At 50.6% G+C, this 20510-nt stretch overlaps 1 protein-coding gene across 12 annotated transcripts in view; it reads right to left on the reverse strand.

Moving 5' to 3' along the window:
- Positions 1–2255: 2255 nt before the first annotated feature.
- LOC144718908 (uncharacterized) overlaps positions 2256–20510 on the reverse strand; it is a 35214-nt gene continuing 16959 nt past the window's right edge. For 10 of the 12 annotated variants that reach the window (XM_078594508.1, XM_078594506.1, XM_078594512.1 and 7 more), the window contains 10 exons: positions 20291–20421; positions 13062–13171; positions 12549–12717; positions 11923–12027; positions 11204–11326; positions 10677–10946; positions 7843–9081; positions 6564–6667; positions 4923–5091; positions 2256–4650 (listed from right to left, as the gene is read on the reverse strand). In XM_078594508.1, the coding sequence (XP_078450634.1) occupies positions 4504–4650; positions 4923–5091; positions 6564–6667; positions 7843–9081; positions 10677–10946; positions 11204–11326; positions 11923–12027; positions 12549–12717; positions 13062–13171; positions 20291–20421 (2567 nt within the window). In that variant the 3' untranslated portion in view covers positions 2256–4503. Of the gene's footprint in view, positions 4651–4922; positions 5092–6563; positions 9082–10676; positions 10947–11203; positions 11327–11922; positions 12028–12548; positions 12718–13061; positions 13172–20290; positions 20422–20510 lie in introns of those variants that run through there. The other 2 variants (XR_013585493.1, XM_078594513.1) reach the window with 2 other exon arrangements.

The raw sequence follows: 20510 nt of genomic DNA on the forward strand, positions 1-20510 counted from the left end.
GGAAAAATCGAGGAAGCAGCCTAAGCCTTGGATCAGAGTTTCGTATTCATTAAACCAGGTTTTAACTCCCCGAAATCGGGTTTAATTGTATTAAATAAAAAAACCCGATGCCTGCCGCTGGAAAAATCGGTTTTTTTCCCACCCACGATTGAGACACGTCTCTCCATGACGGACACCCGGGATCGCGTGCACCTGTCCCGGCTGAACAAAGAGGAGCCCGAGCCTTGGTCGACCGTCGACCGACTCGGCCGAAAATTTGTAACACGAATCGTGCGGTGGTCGGGGTCATGAATATTAACATTTTGGGAGACAAAGGCGGTTAGGGCATGTGCGATACTGGACCCACCACCACCACCACCATATGCGCCTAACCGACCTTAATAGGTGCTTAATTGTCAAATGCCAATGAGCTGTGCGCAGCTCGGTAGAGTGTAATGAATTCTTGACCCGCGGGTGACTGCCGAGTCCGCACGCAAGACCGCGATTACGTCCCGATGTGTCCACGTAATTGCCCCGTGTAATTAGGGGAAATGGCCTTCAAATCGAATCAAAATAAAATCAGTCGATAAAACAGACCACAGAGTCGTCAACAAGGAAACCAGACGCACAATGGAACAGGACAACATTTGGACCACGTGGGGGTTTTTTTTCCCTCTAATACTTTCACCCACCTCATCCTCACACAAGCGCAATCTCGCATCCTCTTCTCTCCATCTACGTCACCTCCTCACGCATCTTACGAGGGCTCCAAGTCACGGCCCGTGAATTAATTAACTCGGTAACCACGATCCACGCGGTTTCGCTGTTATCAGCATCATGGAGGAAACGCGACAACGGGCGTGCTGTACTGCCAGGGTAAATATTCATATAATCAGATTAAATATCCCTTGCTGTACACGGCACAGACTGGACAACATTGCTTATACTCTCAGTAGCTGTTCACAAATTATTGAGGTTATATTTCCATCGCTGGAGACTCCGACGAAATCCTTCCAAAATCACAAGTGCTTCCCACTTGCACATTAATTTAGCAGATGCCACCCTTGCTGTTTTCATTTTATGGCAGCCCAGCGCACTCTGACCCCACTCCACGATATCTAGAGGTTGTCATGGACAGAAGTCTGACCTTCCAGCCCCACGTAAAACATATTTGTGAAAAGACCAAATCAAGAATCGCCCCGCTACCGAAACTTCTAGGAACGAACTGGGGCGACTCAGCCGATGTGTTGTGAACTGCCACCCTCTCGCTGATCTACTTGAGGGCCAGTCGCTGCACTCCAGCCTGGTCCGGGAGTTCGTACACAACATTTTTTGATTCACAATTATGTAACGTAATGCGCATCAATCAGAGCACTGAAACCGACACCAACTCCCTTGGCTCCATCTTCTGGCGAACATTCTGCCACCAAATATCCACAGACATTCACATTATACCTCGCTGCTGACTCAAGTCCCGATCCCTCTTCTGGGATCGTGTTGGCACCATTCTAGAATCTCACCCAAATCTGGAAGAATGCTGGCAAACAGTGAAACATCGAGGATGTCCAGAATAAACAACTCGAGTGAGACCAAATGATCAACCTTCCGCGCTTTGACATTCTCCGAAGACACTGGCATTATCATCAACCGCATCAGAACATTAACAGGCCCGATGCAGGCACTTCCTTCACAAATGGAAAATTAAAGACAAGTCACAGTGTGACCGTGGCCATGCAACCCAAATTATGGACCGTATCGTAAAACCAGTCGTCTGCACTCATCCAATGGTGGAATAGCGAAACGACACAAACTCTTATGAATCCCTTTCCTGGCTAGCAGACCTCGACATGAGCATTTAGCTTCCGAACATATTGCTTGCATACACTGTAAAATAGGGCGAAGGAAAGAAGACACCAGAGGACGTCCATCACGGGGACCTGGCGTGAAATTAAATCATGCTTGAGACCCGTGCAGGATGGCGATGGCTTGGGGAGGTCTTCATCCAGGAGTGGTGAGTTTACCATGGCAGATGATGATCACCAAGCGGCTTTTTCTTTTAGGGAAAACCCTCCCCCTGCACAACTTCAGAGGTGTGCCATTACTGCTGGTCCTCGCTCCTCTTTCAGGAAATACATTTTCTTTATGTAATATTCACTTTGTTGAAAGACACTTATGTTAATCTCCTACCAATGTAATCGTCAGCACAATGTGAATGCACTTGTGTTTGGTTGGCGCACATGTCGTTCATGTCATCAGAGACACACGTCAAAACCTGCTTCATCGCAGCTGGATCATTTAATTGCACTTGATTACACACACATCTCCATGTAAAATAAAGTGAAAAACAATTTCAATGTATATCTAAAATAAATATTTCAGTATGAGCATTAACAAAAACAATTGTCTAAAAAATATTCAAGTAGTCATTTGCAGTTGCATACTTTTATGGTGGTTGTGAACACTTTGAGCGCAAGGGATTTGGTATTTTATGAAATATTACAACACCATTTTTTAAATGTTCTCCACCCTCGCCACTCTCCCAAATGTGCAGTGTCTTACAGCAGGGCCAGCTGTAATTGTCATGCACGGTAAATTGTGGCATTAGCAGGGGGTGGGGGGGGGTAACGATTCACCTCCCTCGCGATTCAGTAATTGTGGCACGATTTGGGTTTACAATGAAATTCAATAAAAAAAAATATATAAAATACATCGCTGTGAATTAACTGGCCACTGGTGGACGCATGGGTCACAAGCACATTACAAACACCACACCTACAAAAAACATCTGATTTTTACACACGTGGGTTTGATGCATGCACCATCGGCTTAACACAAATATCAATATTCACCAACGAATTGACACATCGTCACACCCCTACTGCCAATCCCGTGCTACACACGCCACTGCTACACTACACATGGCTGTGGCCCTTATAAAATCAAGGTTAAATTATTCACACCGTTTAAATATTACTTTGTTACACACACACAGAGCTTGCTTAATGCCCTGTGCTTAAATTACACAGAATGGTTTTATATCAACAGAGATCATTTAATGTGCCTCAAGTCCTGAGTCATTTGCATAATTGTTGCGTACAATTTTGAAGTCAGTTTTTTTTTGGAAATTTTCTTCGTCCATTCTTCTGTCCGAGTTGCGCCACCGCAGTTTTTATGCAAGAGAATTGTCATGAAAAACGCAACGGTTAAATTGAAAATAGGCCCATGGCTAATTACACCAGCGCTACTCTATAACATATAAATAATCATTTAAGAACACTTGTCACACAAGCAGCACACGGGCCATGTACAGTAAATACAAGTTAGTGGGATTCCACACTCCATAATAAAACTACTGCCCTGCTCACTCTTATTTATTCGACGAGCCAAACTTTCTTAAATTTGGCTTCATCGTCAATGACTATCAGTATTAAGATATAATTTAACGCGAAGGCTGGCTTAATATCCAGTGTACTGTAGCGTTAGAGTGCAGGCATGTCAGTGGAAATATCCACATTTCAAGCTCATTTGGCCAGCTTTGTTAATACCCTTAAATAAAGAGCAAGATAGTCTTTGACTGTAACCATTAGAGGCCAGTTAATTCTCACTCGTTTGGGTGAAGTTGCCTCCTGCTACAAAAACGAGTAAACTTTGCGCACAGTAGAACTTGCGGTCATACTGCTGACAGAGATGCCAATGGGGGGTCTAGATTGATAAAATATCTGCTGGCAGTTTGATCGTCCTAAAGTCTGAAACGTCTCTTAATATTTTTCAGAATTGTCAATAATTTTCAACGTGAATTTTTGGTGCCATTTCTCAACAATGAGTGTTTGTTATCTCACTTGTTCAAACAGCTGTATTATTATACTCCCCCAAAACATTTATATTCAAGAAATCCACAACTCAGCATGTAATGCATACGATTTATAAAAACTCACATCCTATGTACATCATCTTCTAAAGCCCCTGAAGAAAAATGTTATACCCTAACCCTAACTTTAGACTTTAGTGCATCGTTGGGGTATAAGTATCCTCCTGACCACAACAGCTGGTTTGTTAACCATTAAAATCGCTATGAATGACGAGATGCGATCTCCCTAGTATGCAGGAGGTCGTGGGTTTGATCCTCACCCTGACACCTGTATATATGGAGTTTGCATGTTCTCCCCGTGGTTGTGTGGATTTTTCTCTGGGTCTTCCAGTTTTTTCCTCCACATTTAGAAACATGCCTTTTGATTATTTGCCTGATATAAATTTCCACATGATAAGCCACTTTGTTGAGCTATCATTTGTGGTCTGGCTGCTTCTGAAAAAGGGCTTAATAGCTCAGTAGGCCTTTTCTGGTAAATAAAATAGTTTAATGTGACATTAACCTTCGCTTGAAAGGCATTGCCCCTTTTCCGTAGAGAACTCGGTCCGTCGCTCTGCCGTTTTCTTCCTGTAACGAATGGGCTTCACACTGCCTGTGCACTGCAAAGTCAATTTCCGCGAATCTTTCTGAGGGCGGCGGCGGCGGCAGTGAGAGCATCACCAAACAAGGAGGTAGACGAGCAGGAGGTGCATGGTGAGGAGGTAGAGAGCGGCGACAAAGCTCTTGCGGGAGTGAGTGTGGGCTGCGCAGTAGCGAGCTCTTCCGCGTAGCCAGTGCCGCACACAGAACCCCACTCGCCGGACCTGAGGGATTCAAGCACGGAGAGAGCGCGTGTTGGCACCTTCCAGTAGGATACATCACGAGATGGGATGATAGTCGAGGAACACGATGGAATGGCCACCAATGGACAGGATGTGCTAAGGTTACAACCGCGATGATGGAGCAGTGAGATCAAGTGGATGAGTAAGATGGATTGTGACATCACAGGCCGCGAGGGATGGCAATGACATCGGTAGGCCTTCATCCAGCAGTGGAAAGATAGTGGCTGATGCTGATGGTGACAATGATGCCCTACCTGCCGGGTCAGTAGGTGGTGCCGTGGGTCATAAACCAGCGATTCTGCCTCATCTCCCCATTGCCCGCGCTCTCCAATGCAGCCATCACCATCGTCTGCATCACCTCCTTCCCAGTCAACTACCACAGTGTGCTGGTCTGCGGAGGAAAGTCCAAACACCCCTGCACTCCTGAAGAAGAAAAAAAAGAGAAAGTGATGAAAATATGGAACAGTTGTCGTATTAAGAGACTGATCTTAGGACTGTGGAGTTTCCCCAATAGTTTAAGGTCTCAAATTAAATGGAGCACTGCCTTACACCCACTTGAGCAGGGAGATTCTGTAAGTGATCCAAGAAATATGCCGTGAGTCAATATTCATTCATGAAGGATGTAATAATTTCAACTTGTAACGCACACAGTATTTGCTCGCTCTTGGGAGATAATTACTCGGAGTCACGAGGAACCACAGACATGCAGAACAGGCAAGTTTGCAGTGAGCCGGCACCAATTTCCCCCAAAGCTCTGCGGTCCTCTATATATGAAGGTGTTCTCAGTCAACTAACGAGTATTTACATGTGGGAGGAAACCGGAGCACCTTGAGCAAACTCACATGTGTGAGGAGGGTAACACTCAAAATGCCATACAGAAGGAACAAATGGAGTCCACATTTGTTGTACCACCTTATCCTGGCGAGCCAACGTATGGCACCTCGATAACCATGGGAAAGGATATTCGCAACATTTGAACAATCCACCAACCCTCGCCTCCAGTGCTGACTTACAGGTGTACACCACCAACGCCTGGTGGATGCTTAGCTAATGCATTTAAGGGTTTTTTTTGCACCAAGCAAACCAGAAAACCTATGCGTTTAAGAACGTCACTCTAAGACCCAGAAAGACGGGATTACAAACCTACGTGCGAGCATGCCATCTCCTGGTAACCTCGCAGCCCAGCTGGATTGGAAACGTTTCCAGTCTACATGATCTAGCAACCAAATTGCTGACTTGTTAACTTCGTCTCACAATGTCATGACAGCACTCTTTACTGACCACACTCATTTAGTCGCATACTTTCTAAGACACTCTGCTGTCCAACACGATCAAAACATCACTCTCAATCATTCCTGACTTGAACGCAATTTTTTTTAGGCCAACAGAAACATCTGTCGTTTTTTACTCGGGGGGGGGGGGGGGGGGGAAACCTCTCCAATGAATGCTTTAACCATGTAACTGGGCCATTACACAGTCTTTACTTTTTTCCCCTGCACTGGCCATACAGAGGCTGGTGTTACATCTGTTTTTCAGCTCCTTTATTTTAATTCAGCTTTGCCCTTCAAGGGCAGATGGCCCAACAGGACAGCAGGCATTCTTTGGACTCACTCACACTGTACCTTTTCCAATGTTCCCATAATTTACCTCGATTCAAGAAACACTTTCATCTTTGTCTACTCTCCGTTGATAGCTGCTTTGCATTTTAGGCCTTTGGGCTTATGCCCAGCAACCGCGATACAAAATTCATCACCACTCCAGTTAACACTTAGCAATTAATAATTTCATCCCCTAGTTAGAACAATGGAGATGATAACAATGGTGAGGTGCTTACGGTCTATTCTTATTGATACTACCTGTGCTTTACAAAGGTGTGTACGTGTAAAGAAACTTACCTGGCTTCTCCAAGGCGATGGAGGCCAGGCGAAGGCTCGGATGGCAGAGAAGGCTTGTGGCGAGGAGCTCCAGGAGGGCCGACATCTTCATATTGACCTTCCCCCTGACACAAAGGCACGAGACAAAATGCTGCATTAAGTTGTACAGACTAAAGGGGCAAGTGCTGTTAGTGAGCACCTATTAAGGCTATATGACTTCACAACCTTGGAAGGTTTTGGCAGTTCCACATCTTTGTCTCCCCAGCGTTGATTTTTACATACTGCATCACATACTCAATTGAGGCTGAGTCGACCCAGAGATCAGATTAGGTTCAAACACAAACTTACCACTTCAATTGGGCATAACTAGGAATAGAACCAAAGTCACCAGATGTAATGGTCGACACACATACCGACACACACATACTTTTATCAGACAATATCAAGCATTGCCAGATGATGCAGATATCAACAAATCACACATATATAAAGAAAGCTATAAACATGCACACATATATAATAAAATATATTCACACATCCAGCTATAACCAGCTACATACATAAACACACACACATATACGCAGCCCTTTTTCAATCCACTGCAGATTGAGGGCCTCACTATGCCTGTGGGTCACAGGAGTTGTTTTGATCATACTTCACCATGCTGGTCAGTGTGGGTTGGTGAAGAGGGGCCCAGGATTGCTTCAGATATCACTCCCCACTAATGTTACCTGTAGTTAGGAATCAAATTAGATCATCAGGTTGATAGTGCAGTGCACAAACCACTGCACAACCGCTCAATCCAAACACAAACATATTTTAGAATACATAGACACAACCAGGTACGCACATACATTTGTCAAGCATACTTTCCTACACATACAGTTTGAATCATGTACACAAATAAACACAAAAGGACATTTGTTCACATGCATACATACGCATCATGGATGATTTTTGGATAAAATATATAGATCTTCGAATATTGACCGAAAATGTTTGCATCTTTTTTGGATTTACATTGTGTTATTTATTTATGTATGTTTGAGCTGAAGACAGTGACATCCTTTGATACCATGTGACATTGTTTTGGCTGCAAAATGGCACTCGTGAAGACATGTTCATGATGTCACTTCTTTTTCCAAAATAAACCGGAATAAACATTATTTTGGATCGTCCAAAATTCCATATCTAGGCCTGATTTTTTTTACGTCTCAGATTCATCCCAAAAGCGAGAGTTCATCCCGAACACAGACGAAAATATGTACACTAAAACAGACATTTGTACAGACATGCAAACCTGGGAGCACGGCCGATTGGCAAGCAGCGCAAGCTGCTGCTGCAGGGCCAGCGCGTGCACTCTCAGCTGCTCGTAACGGCCTTGTGCCTCCTGCAGGTTGTGTTGCAGACCTTGCACCTGAGCCCCCAGGGCCGCGCGTTCTCCATCGCCATCCTCCGCCTGCCGCGCCAGCGCCGCACGCAACACGGCCCTCTCCGCCTCCTCCCTGCGTCTCTCAGCGGTCGTCAGCGAACTCGACACCTGTGCCTCTTGATCTCTGATCATGCTCTCCTTGGCTGCCAAGCGAGACTGGAGCTGGGATGCTCTTGCAAGTGCCGCTTTGCGCTGCAAGGATGCGGTGTCGGTAAGCTCCCTCAGCTCGGTGTCTTTCTGCGCAAGGGCTGCTGCACTGATCTCAGCATTCAGCAGAAGTGTAGATATTTTGCGGTCCTTTTCTTGATGCAGTGCATGCAGGGTCGCTATCTCTCGATCCCGGTCTTGACATTTCACATTCAGCATCTTGATTTCTTGTTCTTTGTGCCTCCATTCCAAATGCAACTTTGCAATGTCTTTCTCCTTGTCTTGACGCTGCGTATTCAGTATCGCGATTTCTCGCGCCTTGTCCTGGTGCCGAGTGCTTAATGTCACCATCTCTTGCTTCAGTGATGTCATCTCTCGTTCCGTGTCCTGAAGTTGCACATTTAGTGTTGCGATCTCTCGTTTCTGGTCCTCACCTTTTGCTTTTAGTCCCGCAATCTTTAGTTCCGTATTCTGGCCTTCCGCATTTATCATGGCAATCACTCGCTCACTGTCTTTGTGTTTTGTGTGCATTGCCACAATCTCACGCTCTTTGTCTTCACGTTCTGCTTTTAGCATCACGAGTTCTTGCTCCTTGGTCCTGTGTTCCGTTTTTAGCTTCACGATTTCTCGCTCCATATCTAGCTGCTCTACATCTCGCGATGCAATCATTCGCTCGTTTTCCTCCCATTTCAATCTTAACGTCATGATCTCTTGCTCCATGTCCTGGTGCTTCATGTGCATCATCACAATCTCTTCCTCTTTGTCCTGGTGCTTGGCTTGGAGTATCCCGATATCTTGCTCCTTGAATGCACACTCCGTTTTTAACATCGAAATCTCTCGCTCTTTTGCCAGGTATTCTGTTTGCATCGTCACCATCTCCCGTTCCTTTTCCTGGAGAGTGGCCGATGTCTTTTGCAGCTGATCGTAGGTCTTTCTGCCCCTTTCCACCTCCACCGCCACCTGCAATTGTTGTGTCGTCATCATTCACAGCTTTTGTTCAGTTTGTATTCGATTTCATGACATACTATTGTACATTATAATTGTACGATTAACTAAGTGCTTACCATCTACTCCTATCACCAATGCATAATCCAACTTCTATCTTACCGATAACACCACCTTTAATTCTCATCCTAGATCTAACTCTACCTCTCACCGAATCCCTACCCAATTGTTGTGTTCCAATGAACAATTACATTTGGGCTGACCCAGCCAAGCAAAGTGTAGAGCCAACTTTGCCTGGGCTGTGGAGCTCGCTTTTCCAACGGGGCCACCCAATCTTAGCCGAGACACTGTCAGAAACAATCAGAATATCCCAGGGTAAACAGGAAAGGGACCCACATATCAGTGACGTAGGTCAGCATCAATGCTGGTAGCTTGAGACAGTGTATGCTAACCTAAGCACACATTTAACCATGTTTAAAAATCAATTATCTTTGGTCGTGGATGAGAGAGAAAGGGGTTTGGGGAGATGAAGAGGGGGTACAAGGTCATGCAGCCACATATCACAGCTGATACGGATTGCTCATTTTACCCATAGCCCTAACTATGGTCCAAACTCCACCCCTGAATCAATCATCACTCCTAAATGTGTCTTTAACCTTAACTATACCCCCCTTAACCTACTGCCGTCCCTAACAATACCAATAACCCTATAACCTACCTCTTATCCTTGCTGCTACCACAAGATTTCCCATAATTCTGAACCTAGTCTTACCCCTTACAATATCTCAACCCCTAAACTTACTCCTAACACTTATCGCTGTAGCCTTATCCCTAACATTACCCCAAAAGTCAGTGAGCTTGTATTTATAAGAGCAGAACTTAGAGGTCGGGCTTCAACACTGCAACAATGACATCATCTCTCAGAGGTACATATGTTGAACTTCTTTGACACTGCACATAGCCAACCGTGCTAATCGGACGTGCAAAGTTATGCCAAAAGTACAGTCGCTTGGACGGCACTGGCCATGGTGAGCGTTTGATATGAACTTTATCTTATCTTAATGGAACTTATATGGCGTTTTAACCAAGGCGCTTTACAAATAATTAACGGTACACATATGAATGTAATGGTGGAGATGAGGTGATTGAAATAGATGAGAGAAAGCAATGGGGAAATCTGTGATGCGTTAATTAGGCGAAAGTGAAATCGATGACAGTAGGTGATGATGCATGGATTAAACGAATAGGGAATGAATAATAGTCGTATAATGAGACTACTGTATTAAGAAGGAACAGTAACGGAGGTGGTTATGAGTGGGAGATTAAGGGGTCATGGGGTGAGCAAGGGGAAATAAGTGAGTTTTGAGTGATGAGCGGAAACTAGTGAGCAAAGGCGAGTGTTTAATGCGGAGCGGAAGTTTGTTTCAGTGAAGGGGGGCAAAAAGAGAAAAAAGCGAAAGTGTGATTGAGCACAAGGAGAAACACACAAACAGCAAAGATTGAGACCGCAGAGGGCGAGAAGGCACGTAGAAATATACAAGAGTGGCAAGATACAGTGGGGCAACACCATGAATGGATTTGTAGACCCAATCATTTGCCATGTCGCTCACCTTTCCCTCTAGACGTATGCCCTCTGCCTTGGCCTTGCTTGCCTCCTCCACGGCTGCTGCCAGCATCTCCCTGGTTTCTCCCAGTTGGCGCTCAAGGCCAGCGCTCGTCGCATCCCAGAGGAGCCGTTTGGCCTGGGAGTGGCGGGTGTGGGCGAGTGGGCGGGATTCTGGGAATCGATCGATTCGCTCCGATGGCTCCGTCACATCGCCCTGGCAAGTGAACGCCTCTGCCTCGGCCTCTTGCAGGCGGTCGGCCTCACGCTCACGCTCCTAAACAGTGGAGTGGAAATGATGTCAGCAGCAACAACAGCAACCACCACCGCATAAGAAGCTACAATTACAGCAACAAAAGCAGCAACATCTGCAGCATGACGGTGTAGTGTGGTGTAGTGTGGTGCAGCGTGGTTCATGATGGTGTCGTGTGGCTAATGATTGGTACAAGGTGGTGTGTGGTCTGGTTAATCATGGTTAATCATGGTTCAGCATGGCTCATGATGGTGCAAGGTGATGCAGGGTGATGCATGTGCCTGTAGCGTGGCAATGAGATGGGCTCGCTCCTCCATGAATGAGAGGTTGAGTCGCTCCAGTTCCTCAGCCAGATGCTCCGATTCTGCACGCGCACTGTTCTCCTGCTCCTCGAGTAGCTGAAGCTGCAGAACAAACATGATCATCAACGTTGCTATCATCATCAGCAGCAGCAACAATACCACCACCATCAGTGGTAGTAACAGCAGCACCAGCATTAGCTAAAACATCATCATTCTCATGATCATCTTCAACAGCCTCAGCATTAATACAAGCATTATGACACTCGCGCGCTGCATCCATTCATCACCATCATTCGTATCACATTCATCATGTTCAACGCTCTTATCATTATCATTATGACTCGTAGCAACAGCAGCATCAGCACTGGCATCATAATCATTAGTAGGATCACTGTCAGCACCAACCACAGTCGTCTTCATCATTATATGTATGAAAAGTTCCTCCACCATCCCATGCAGTATGACACTGCCACCACTATGATGACCAGCAGCACCAATGGTGCATCGTGGTTGGCATAGGCCCTGGTGCCACAAAATAAATTGGACCACCTGTCGAGATTCCCCTGTCTTGGTAGCCCAGTGCCGAGGCACCTCCAAGCCCGTGGGCCTTGGTGCAGTTACACTGCCTGCACGCTTGATGGCTAGGCCACAGAGCTGCACTGGCAGCGCCACTTCCACCATCAGGCTCTGTCGGGCACCTTAGTTGTTTTCAACGCCAGCTGCTTGTTGCAGTCGTCCACAGCCACCCGCAGCTCGGAGCACTCTGCCTCGCTGGCGCTCCTCTTCACCGCCGCTTCCTGCAGCTGCACACGGTGACAGCAACAACATCGATCGCATCATCAGCACCACCAGCTACAGCTTCACCAGTAGCAATATAAGCAGCCGCAGTACCATCAACAGCATCAATCATATCAATGCCACAAACATCACTGGTAGTAATATCACCAAAACCATGAACGCCAGTGTAACAATCAACAGCAGGACCATCACTCGCTCCGAGTTCCAAATGAATATTTATTCATCTCGTGAGGTGATGCCAACATCATAAATGGAATGTAATTGTGCATAAAAACAAGCACCTCATCCTTCACACAGGGAAGCACACAAACTCATTCTCAAAACAACTTTCCAACTAAAACCAGCAAAAAATAAGGAGCCAGCCTGCGTGATTCTAAAGTGTCACGAAGCAAAGTTTATGCAGGGGTAATGAATGCAGCTCACGTGCAGTAGTGAGATGGTTTGTTGCTTTGCGAGACGGTTAGACGGTGACGGCCAATGATGATGATAGGGATGTCATTTTTGAAACCGCTGATCTCACTATTACCTGTGTCTGGGCTGTACTCAACTTGGCGGAGAGCGTGGAGAGGGTGGCGACTGCCTCGGCGAGCGAAGCCTCCGTGGCCTGAAACCGAGCCGCATGGGCAGACTCAGAGTTCAGGGCACGCTCCTTCTCCTGCAGGGCCCCCTCAAGGCGAGCGTTCTCCTCCACCAGTCTGGGGTGTGCAAAATGCCAGCGAGGAATGGGCAAGTGAGCGACAGTATTGGGGGCAAGTACTGTTATATAGCACCTATTAAGGCAGGTACAGCCCACAAGGGGATGGTGAGACCAGCTCCAAATGTGATGCAGTGTGCTATTCACTACCCAGAAACTTCCCCACGCAGAAACTTCCCCGAGCAGACTCACAAACACACACTCGCACTGAGTAGCAAGCACTCATGTACACATACACACAAAGACAAAGCGAATGCAGTTAACAAGTACCTATTAAGGCAGACTGTGACCACACTGGCTACACACACAGAAAAGGATCACGTGCGGGGGAGCATGTGTGCGTACACTGAGATGCGGTCGCACAGGTTGCTCATGGCGGAATGGTGGCTCTCTTCGTCTTGGCTCTTCTCGTTCTGCAGCTGGCTCAGCTGGCTCTTCAAAAGCTCGACCTCCGCCTGGGCCGAAAAACCGTCGTGATACGGCACAGCACATCAAGGCAAAGTAAGACACAGACATGACTGCAATTAGTAACTGATCGATCATGCACTTAGCCACCGATGGCTTGGTGTTGTTTGTTGATGACTTTGTGATGTCAGCTGATGGCTGTGATATTTGTTGATGGCTGTGTGATATTTTTTGTATGACTGCTGGTCCACTGTGTGATGTCTGCTGGTGGCTGTGTGACGTCCGCTGGTGACTGTGTGATGTTAGCCGATGGCTGCATGTGAAGTACCGGTGAAGACGCTGGACACCCAGGTTGAGGCACACGTATATTTATTTCAGCTTATCGGTACAGGACAACACTAGAGGGGGTAGCGGCCCCCTCACCCGGATAACTGGGGATACCCCCTAGCTAATCTCACCTATCCCCAAGTCCTCCTCTAACGAGCTAGGGGAGGCTAACTGGCCCGACACTGGTGAGTCGGGCTACGGTCTCCGGAGTCCCAGGGTCTAACCCTGGTTCACGGAACCACGCCTCTGGCTCGCTCCCCTGCAGCCCTGACAAGGGCGGCGTCGAGGGGAGTCCAGGGCTCTAGCTAGAGGATCTTCACTCTTCCTCCTTCGTTCCCAGACTGAGCCCCGAGCTCTCTTTGTCCTCCCCCTTTATACCCCCCAACAGGATCACAACCCCCCAGGCTGCCTGATGCGGACGTCGCTGCGGGCACCCCCCCCGTGTACTCCCGTAACTCCGCCCACTGTGTTTGTTACCCATTGGATCGTATGCACTTACAGCCCTCCCGTAACAGCCCTACATCACCCCCCCCATTACAGCTCGCAGCCGTCCCGGCTGCAACAATTCCAAATAAAGGAACAATTACCCCTCGACCCCGTGTGTGCCTCATTTTTTCAACAAAATGCAAATAGAAGAACAACAACAAGAACAACAACCATACCCCCGAAGGGAATGTCCGACGCACCCCCCCCCCGCATAAATACGAAATCCGTAAGCACGTATGTACAACTAGCCAGGAACTCCCCCATCACACACAGCACACCCACGACACACAACGCACCCACAACACACACACCGCGCCCACACAACACAACACACTCAGTGTGCAAGGAGCACACCACCGACGCAGCATACAGTAACCATGACACGTGAAGGAAAATAAATTTTTTTTTCTTTTTCTTCCTGCTGTATATTATAAGAGTCTGCGCATTTTAGCGCGCGTCCTTGCCGCAGGCCCGTCACACGGGGCAACCCCGGACGGCGGACCATCCGGTGGCGGCTGTCCCATGCGAGGTGAGGTCGCGATTGAAGTCGCGCGACTGTCGGCATCACCTGTGGGGGTTCCAGGGCGTGAGCCCGTCATTCCCGGTGCACCTGTGGGTGGGACAGCCGGCAACACATCAGGCGAGAGCAGCGACGGACCCTCCGAGTCGGTCGACCCCCCACATGCTTGGCCTCGCGTGCGTGGCGTGGACCCCCGCACCGCAACAAACGGCTTCAGCCTAGAGGGGTGTACAAACCACCGGCGCCTCCCCCATTGGATTCGAACGCACTGAGGCCTCAAAACCTCAATAACCTCGACGGGGCCCCGCCACGGGCGTACGAGTTTAGAGGAGGTCGCGAGTGGTACCTGGGGACAGTGCAGCCATGCCCTGTCCCCCGGCTTCCACTGCAGCACGTGCGCGCGAGCCAGTCTGAGGCGCTCGTTCGCCTTCTGACGCCTGTCAGAATTTAGCCTCGCCGCATCCCGCGCCTCAGTCAGTTTGTCAAGGTTAAATTTAACGTGATCGTCCAATTTAGATTTGCCCAGCGGCACGGGGATCTGCAACTGTGCCCGAACAGGTGGGTCGGGTTCGCGGCCATACATAAGAAAGAAAGGTGAAAACCCCGTCGCAGCATGGGGAGCCAATCTGTACGCCGCTAGAACCCCTTGAATTTGTAAGTCCCAATCAGCCTGTGAGTCCGAAACTTGCTGCGACAACATAGACGTGATGGTGCGATGCAGACGCTCGACCATCCCGTCCGTTTGCGGGTGATAGGGGGAGGTTCGAATTTTTTTCGTTCCCAGGAGATCACAGACTTGTTTTAGGAGTTTCCCCGAAAAATTTCTACCCTGGTCGGTCAACAACCGCTCCGGGGCACCTTTGTCCATGACATAACCTTGGACAAAGGCGTCGACGATGGCTGCTGCCGACTGATTCGCCAGGGGCCAGGCCATAGGCCAGCGCGTAAAATATTCGACCCCAGTAAGCAAATATTTATTTCCCCTGGAGGTGGCGGGGAATGGCCCCAGAATATCCAGTGCGACCAGTTCATTTATTCTGGAGACCTGGATGGATTGTAAGGGCGGGTTCGACTCCCGTGCCGGTGGTTTGCGCTGCGCACACTGAGGGCATGCCGCCAACAGATCAGCGACATCCCTTGTCATACCCGGCCAAAAAAAATTCAGCTGAAGCAAGGCGAGTGTTTTCTGGGTACCTAGGTGGAGGAGGCGCTCATGAGCAGCCCACACCACCTTACCTCGTAGGCCAGAAGGGACCACCAGCCGGTGACGCTGGGATTTCCCGTCCCAATGCATAAGCAAGCCCGCATGGGTTTCCCATGCGTCGGCATGACCCGTCACACGCCCCCTCTCCCCGGCGCGACGACGCAACGCGAGGAGGGAGGCATCCTCCAACTGGAGGCGCCCCCATTCATCAACGGGCAATCCAAGCAGGGAATCTCTCCCCTGTTCGGCGATATCAATGGGGACTACCGTTTCATCGTCGGCGGCCGCCGCCAGGACCGGAACCATCACGTCCCCCACTGGCTTGCAACGCCCCGACCCCAGGAGACATGCGCATTCGGAGGCGGTTGGCATCCGTGACAGAGCGTCAGCGTTGGTGTGGCGAACGCCCTTACGATAAGTGGTTTCAAAACTGAAATCCTGGAGGACCTCCAGCCATCGGGACAATTGTCCCGATGGCTGTTGAACCTTCAGGGCGTACTGCAGTGCCGCATGATCTGTGCGGACGGTGAAATGCCGACCGTACAGATATGGGCGATACTGTTGGATGAAATAGACAATTGCCAACAGTTCCCTACGGGTGACACAATATCTTTGCTCCGTTGGAGACAACACCCGACTGCCGTACGCGACCACCCGTTCCACGCCGTCAACCACCTGGGAAAGCACGCCTCCAATACCCGTGTTGCTCGCGTCGGTGTCGAGCAAAAACGGCCTCGAAAAATCTGGGTAAATCAAGGGAGGAGCCTTCACCAGCGCGTCCCGAAGGGAGCAGAAAGCAGCTTCCTCATCCTGACCCCAGTGGAACCGAACCCCTTTAGATGTTAACGCGTGTAGGGGTTTGGCAATTGTTGCAAAATTAGCGACGAAGCGTCGGTAATATGATGCGAAGCCAATAAAACTCCTGACCTCTCCCACCGAGGTGGGAGTCGGCCAGGAGCTGACACACTGCGTTTTGGCGGGATCGGTAGCAATACCCGAGCGCCCTACGATGTGCCCTAAATAACGCACCGACTCGCGTAACAAATGGCATTTTTGGGGCTTAAATTTCAAATTAGCAGCCCGCATCTTTAGGAAAACCGCCCGCAACCTCTGGAGATGTTCATCAAAAGTTTTACCAAAGACAATAACGTCATCCAAATAAATCAGGCACGATTCCCATTGCAATCCAGCCAAAACCAATTCCATCAATCGCTGGAAAGTTGCCGGCGCTGAGTGTAAGCCCATCGGCAACCGGTTGAATTGGAACAGGCCGTGCGGTGTACGGAAAGCAGTTTTAGGTTTAGAATCATCGTCCAGAGGAAGCTGCCAGAATCCCGAAAGTAAATCTAGTGTGGAGAAGAATCGCGCTCCCGCCAAAGCGTCCAGCGATTCGTCCATCCGTGGGAGCGGGTATGCGTCGGCAACCGAAATTTTATTAAGGCGCCGAAAATCCACGCAAAACCGCAACGAGCCGTCCTGCTTTTTAACCAGGACGATCGGCGCTCCCCACGGGCTGGTGGAGGGAGAAATGATGTCGGCGGCTAACATGTCATCAACAGCCGATTTGACATGGTCCTTTTCGGCGGGACTTAACCGAAACGGATTTTGGCGAATTGGCGCGCTGTCACCCGTGTCAATATGGTGACGCAGCAGGTGAGTGCAACCCAAATCATATTTATCACGACTGAAAACGTCGGAAAATTCCCTCAGTAGCGTTCTAAGCTGTTGGCGCTCTGAATTTGTCAGGTCCGTCGATCCCGCACAAAGCGCGTCGATCCACCCTTCATCGCTGTCCGAATGTGGGAGCATCCGGGAAGCAGTGCCAACGTGGTTCGCGACAGGTTCCTCGCAGGGCACTGGCGTCGCGTGAGCGAGCACCGTCCCTTGAGGAACCACCACCGTCTGCGATCCCACATTTAGGACCGCGATGAAAGGGTCCCCGTCCCCTCTTACGACGGTCTGGGCCGGAATCAAATGAGGCCCATTAACCCCGGCCCTAGACGGTCCCAGCAAAACACCCTGATCCCCTATGCCCTTAGCGAAGGGCTTACGAAGTTTCAGAGGCACTAGCATTTGAGCTCCCGGCGGCACACGAACAGTTTCAACGACGAACGCCGGTACCGTCGCGAACGCCGACCGAGCCGCCGCAGGGGATGGCAGGAACGCCATGCGCCGCCCCGATGGAAGCTCAATGCATCCTTGGTCGATCAAAATACGAATGGGCATTTTACCTAAGAAATCCGTCCCCAGCAGGCACGGAACCGCCAGCGAGGAGGAAACGAAAATCGGCCCCGACAATTTGATGTCCCCAATAGAAATTTGCGCTCGAATCTGTCCCATGATGCCGAGAGAGCCCCCGTTAGCGGCATAGAATGGGACGTTAACCGGCAGTAAAGGCCGGCTTTGTACGGGCAGAATATTGTAAATTAATTCCGAAATGATTGTCGCCGATGCCCCCGTATCGACCAAGATGCGTACTTCTACCCCGTCAATGTGTCCGACTACGGCCGACGACCCTGACGACGCGGCTACCACGCGATGGGCCAACACGGACCACTGTTTGGGCTCGATTTGAGTCCCCGCAGTGATCCGCGTTGGCCCCACGCAACGCGACATCGGCCCCCCGTTTGTTGTGGTGCGAGAGCGTGCAACGGGTAGGTGCTTTGGCCAAACATGTGTGGTGCCGCGACTCGCCGGGTCATGTTGCTGGAGCTTGGGAGGAGGAGGCCCGGCGTCCCGTCGAGCCGTCGTCCCGCGCTGTCGAGGAGAGCGGCACCCCGAGGCGACGTGGCCCCGGACGCCGCAGTTGAAACACCGCGGGAGCCCCGGTGGAGACGACGGGCGGTTGAAACGGCTTGACCCGTCCCGGGCCGACCGTACTTCTTGCGCCTGTTGCCGTCGATGGTCGACGGCGAAGAGCTCCTCCGTCGGAAGGGTGGCTGCAGCCACCGCACGCCCTGCCGATGCCCTGCTGGCTTTCCGCCGCAGGGACAGAAGGTTGGCGTGAAGGAGGCGCGCCGCCTGAAGAGAGGTCATCTCGGCGTCCTCCTGTGCGACGACAGCGATGTCCAGGTCGTCTGCCAGGAGGAGTATTTTCTCCGTGACCATCGCGTCCACGCCATCGTCGTCCATACGGGGAAAAGCCGTCTTAGCCAGCGCTAGGAGGCTCGTCCTGTATGCCAGGGGCGACTCCTTCTCACCCCGCTTGCGCTCGTAGAACCGCTCTCTGCATTCCGCTGAAGGTCCATAGACCCCGGCCAGCAGCTGTAGTGCCTTCGGCAGAGTAGACCGCTTCTCTTTCGGCGCCGATGTGAGGGCGGCGAGCGCGTCTGCGTCGAGGAGCGCCGGCAGCGCGCAGAGGGCTTCATCGTCGGACCACCTTGCCATTTCTTGGTGGGCGATGAAGCGTCGCTGGAAGCCGCCCCAGTCGCCCTCTGCACCAACAAATTCTTTCAGCGGAGGCAGCCGTTGTTGTAGCGCAGCGTTCGCCTTGGACGTCTGTAGGCTGCTATCCCCGGGACTCGGCTGTGCGTCGGCGCGAATGGCAGATGGAATCGCCTGTCGCGGATGTGATGACGCTCCCTCCGCTGGAGATGACGCAGCTGTCCCAGCGAGAGCGGTGTCGGACCCAAGGTTGAGCCCGGCCACGCCCTCCGCAGCTGCCGTGACGATGGCGGGAAATTCAAAGTTTGAGTTTTCAGAAATGGCGGGAAGGCGCTCAGGTTGACGACTCCCCTCGCCCCGTGGTGGACCACCAGCCCCCAGCCGCGTGATGTTTTCCAGCGTGGCGGCAGCGGCGTACAGTAGCTCCGCCAGTCTCTCGTGAGCCAGCCGTAGCGCGTCTGGCTGCGGCCCCTCTTCATGCCGATGCCCCGGTAGGAAGGCGTCGGCCCCCGGCTGCGCCATGTCTTGGTGAGCCGCCTCGGGCTCAACGACTTCAGCAGTGTCCTCCTCCGGTACTCTGGCTCGAGCTGTCTGACGTGTTTCCATGTCCGTAGTACTTCTGACACCAGATGAAGTACCGGTGAAGACGCTGGACACCCAGGTTGAGGCACACGTATATTTATTTCAGCTTATCGGTACAGGACAACACTAGAGGGGGTAGCGGCCCCCTCACCCGGATAACTGGGGATACCCCCTAGCTAATCTCACCTATCCCCAAGTCCTCCTCTAACGAGCTAGGGGAGGCTAACTGGCCCGACACTGGTGAGTCGGGCTACGGTCTCCGGAGTCCCAGGGTCTAACCCTGGTTCACGGAACCACGCCTCTGGCTCGCTCCCCTGCAGCCCTGACAAGGGCGGCGTCGAGGGGAGTCCAGGGCTCTAGCTAGAGGATCTTCACTCTTCCTCCTTCGTTCCCAGACTGAGCCCCGAGCTCTCTTTGTCCTCCCCCTTTATACCCCCCAACAGGATCACAACCCCCCAGGCTGCCTGATGCGGACGTCGCTGCGGGCACCCCCCCCGTGTACTCCCGTAACTCCGCCCACTGTGTTTGTTACCCATTGGATCGTATGCACTTACAGCCCTCCCGTAACAGCCCTACACATGTTTATTGATGGCTGTTCTTTGCGCAGACACTGGTGGATGAACGGGGCGTGTGGTCGAATGGAGGGGCGGAGGCGGAGTCGAGCACCTGCAGTCCGTTGGTACGGACTTGTAGGCTTTGCCGTGTGTCCATCTCCTCAAGCTGCTCCTCCAGCTCCTGGATCTGCTGCTGTAGTTGGTTTCTCTCCAGCTCAAGGTCTCCTACCACGGAGCGAAGACCTGGGGAGTGGTGCCACTCGGCATTAATGTTGCAACATGCTGTGAGCCAGCACCAATTACATCCACTGTGAAGTACGCGTGATTGCGGG

The sequence above is a fragment of the Lampetra planeri genome, chromosome 5, assembly GCF_965212315.1.
Source record: "Lampetra planeri chromosome 5, kcLamPlan1.2.h2, whole genome shotgun sequence".
Lineage (NCBI taxonomy): Eukaryota > Metazoa > Chordata > Hyperoartia > Petromyzontiformes > Petromyzontidae > Lampetra > Lampetra planeri.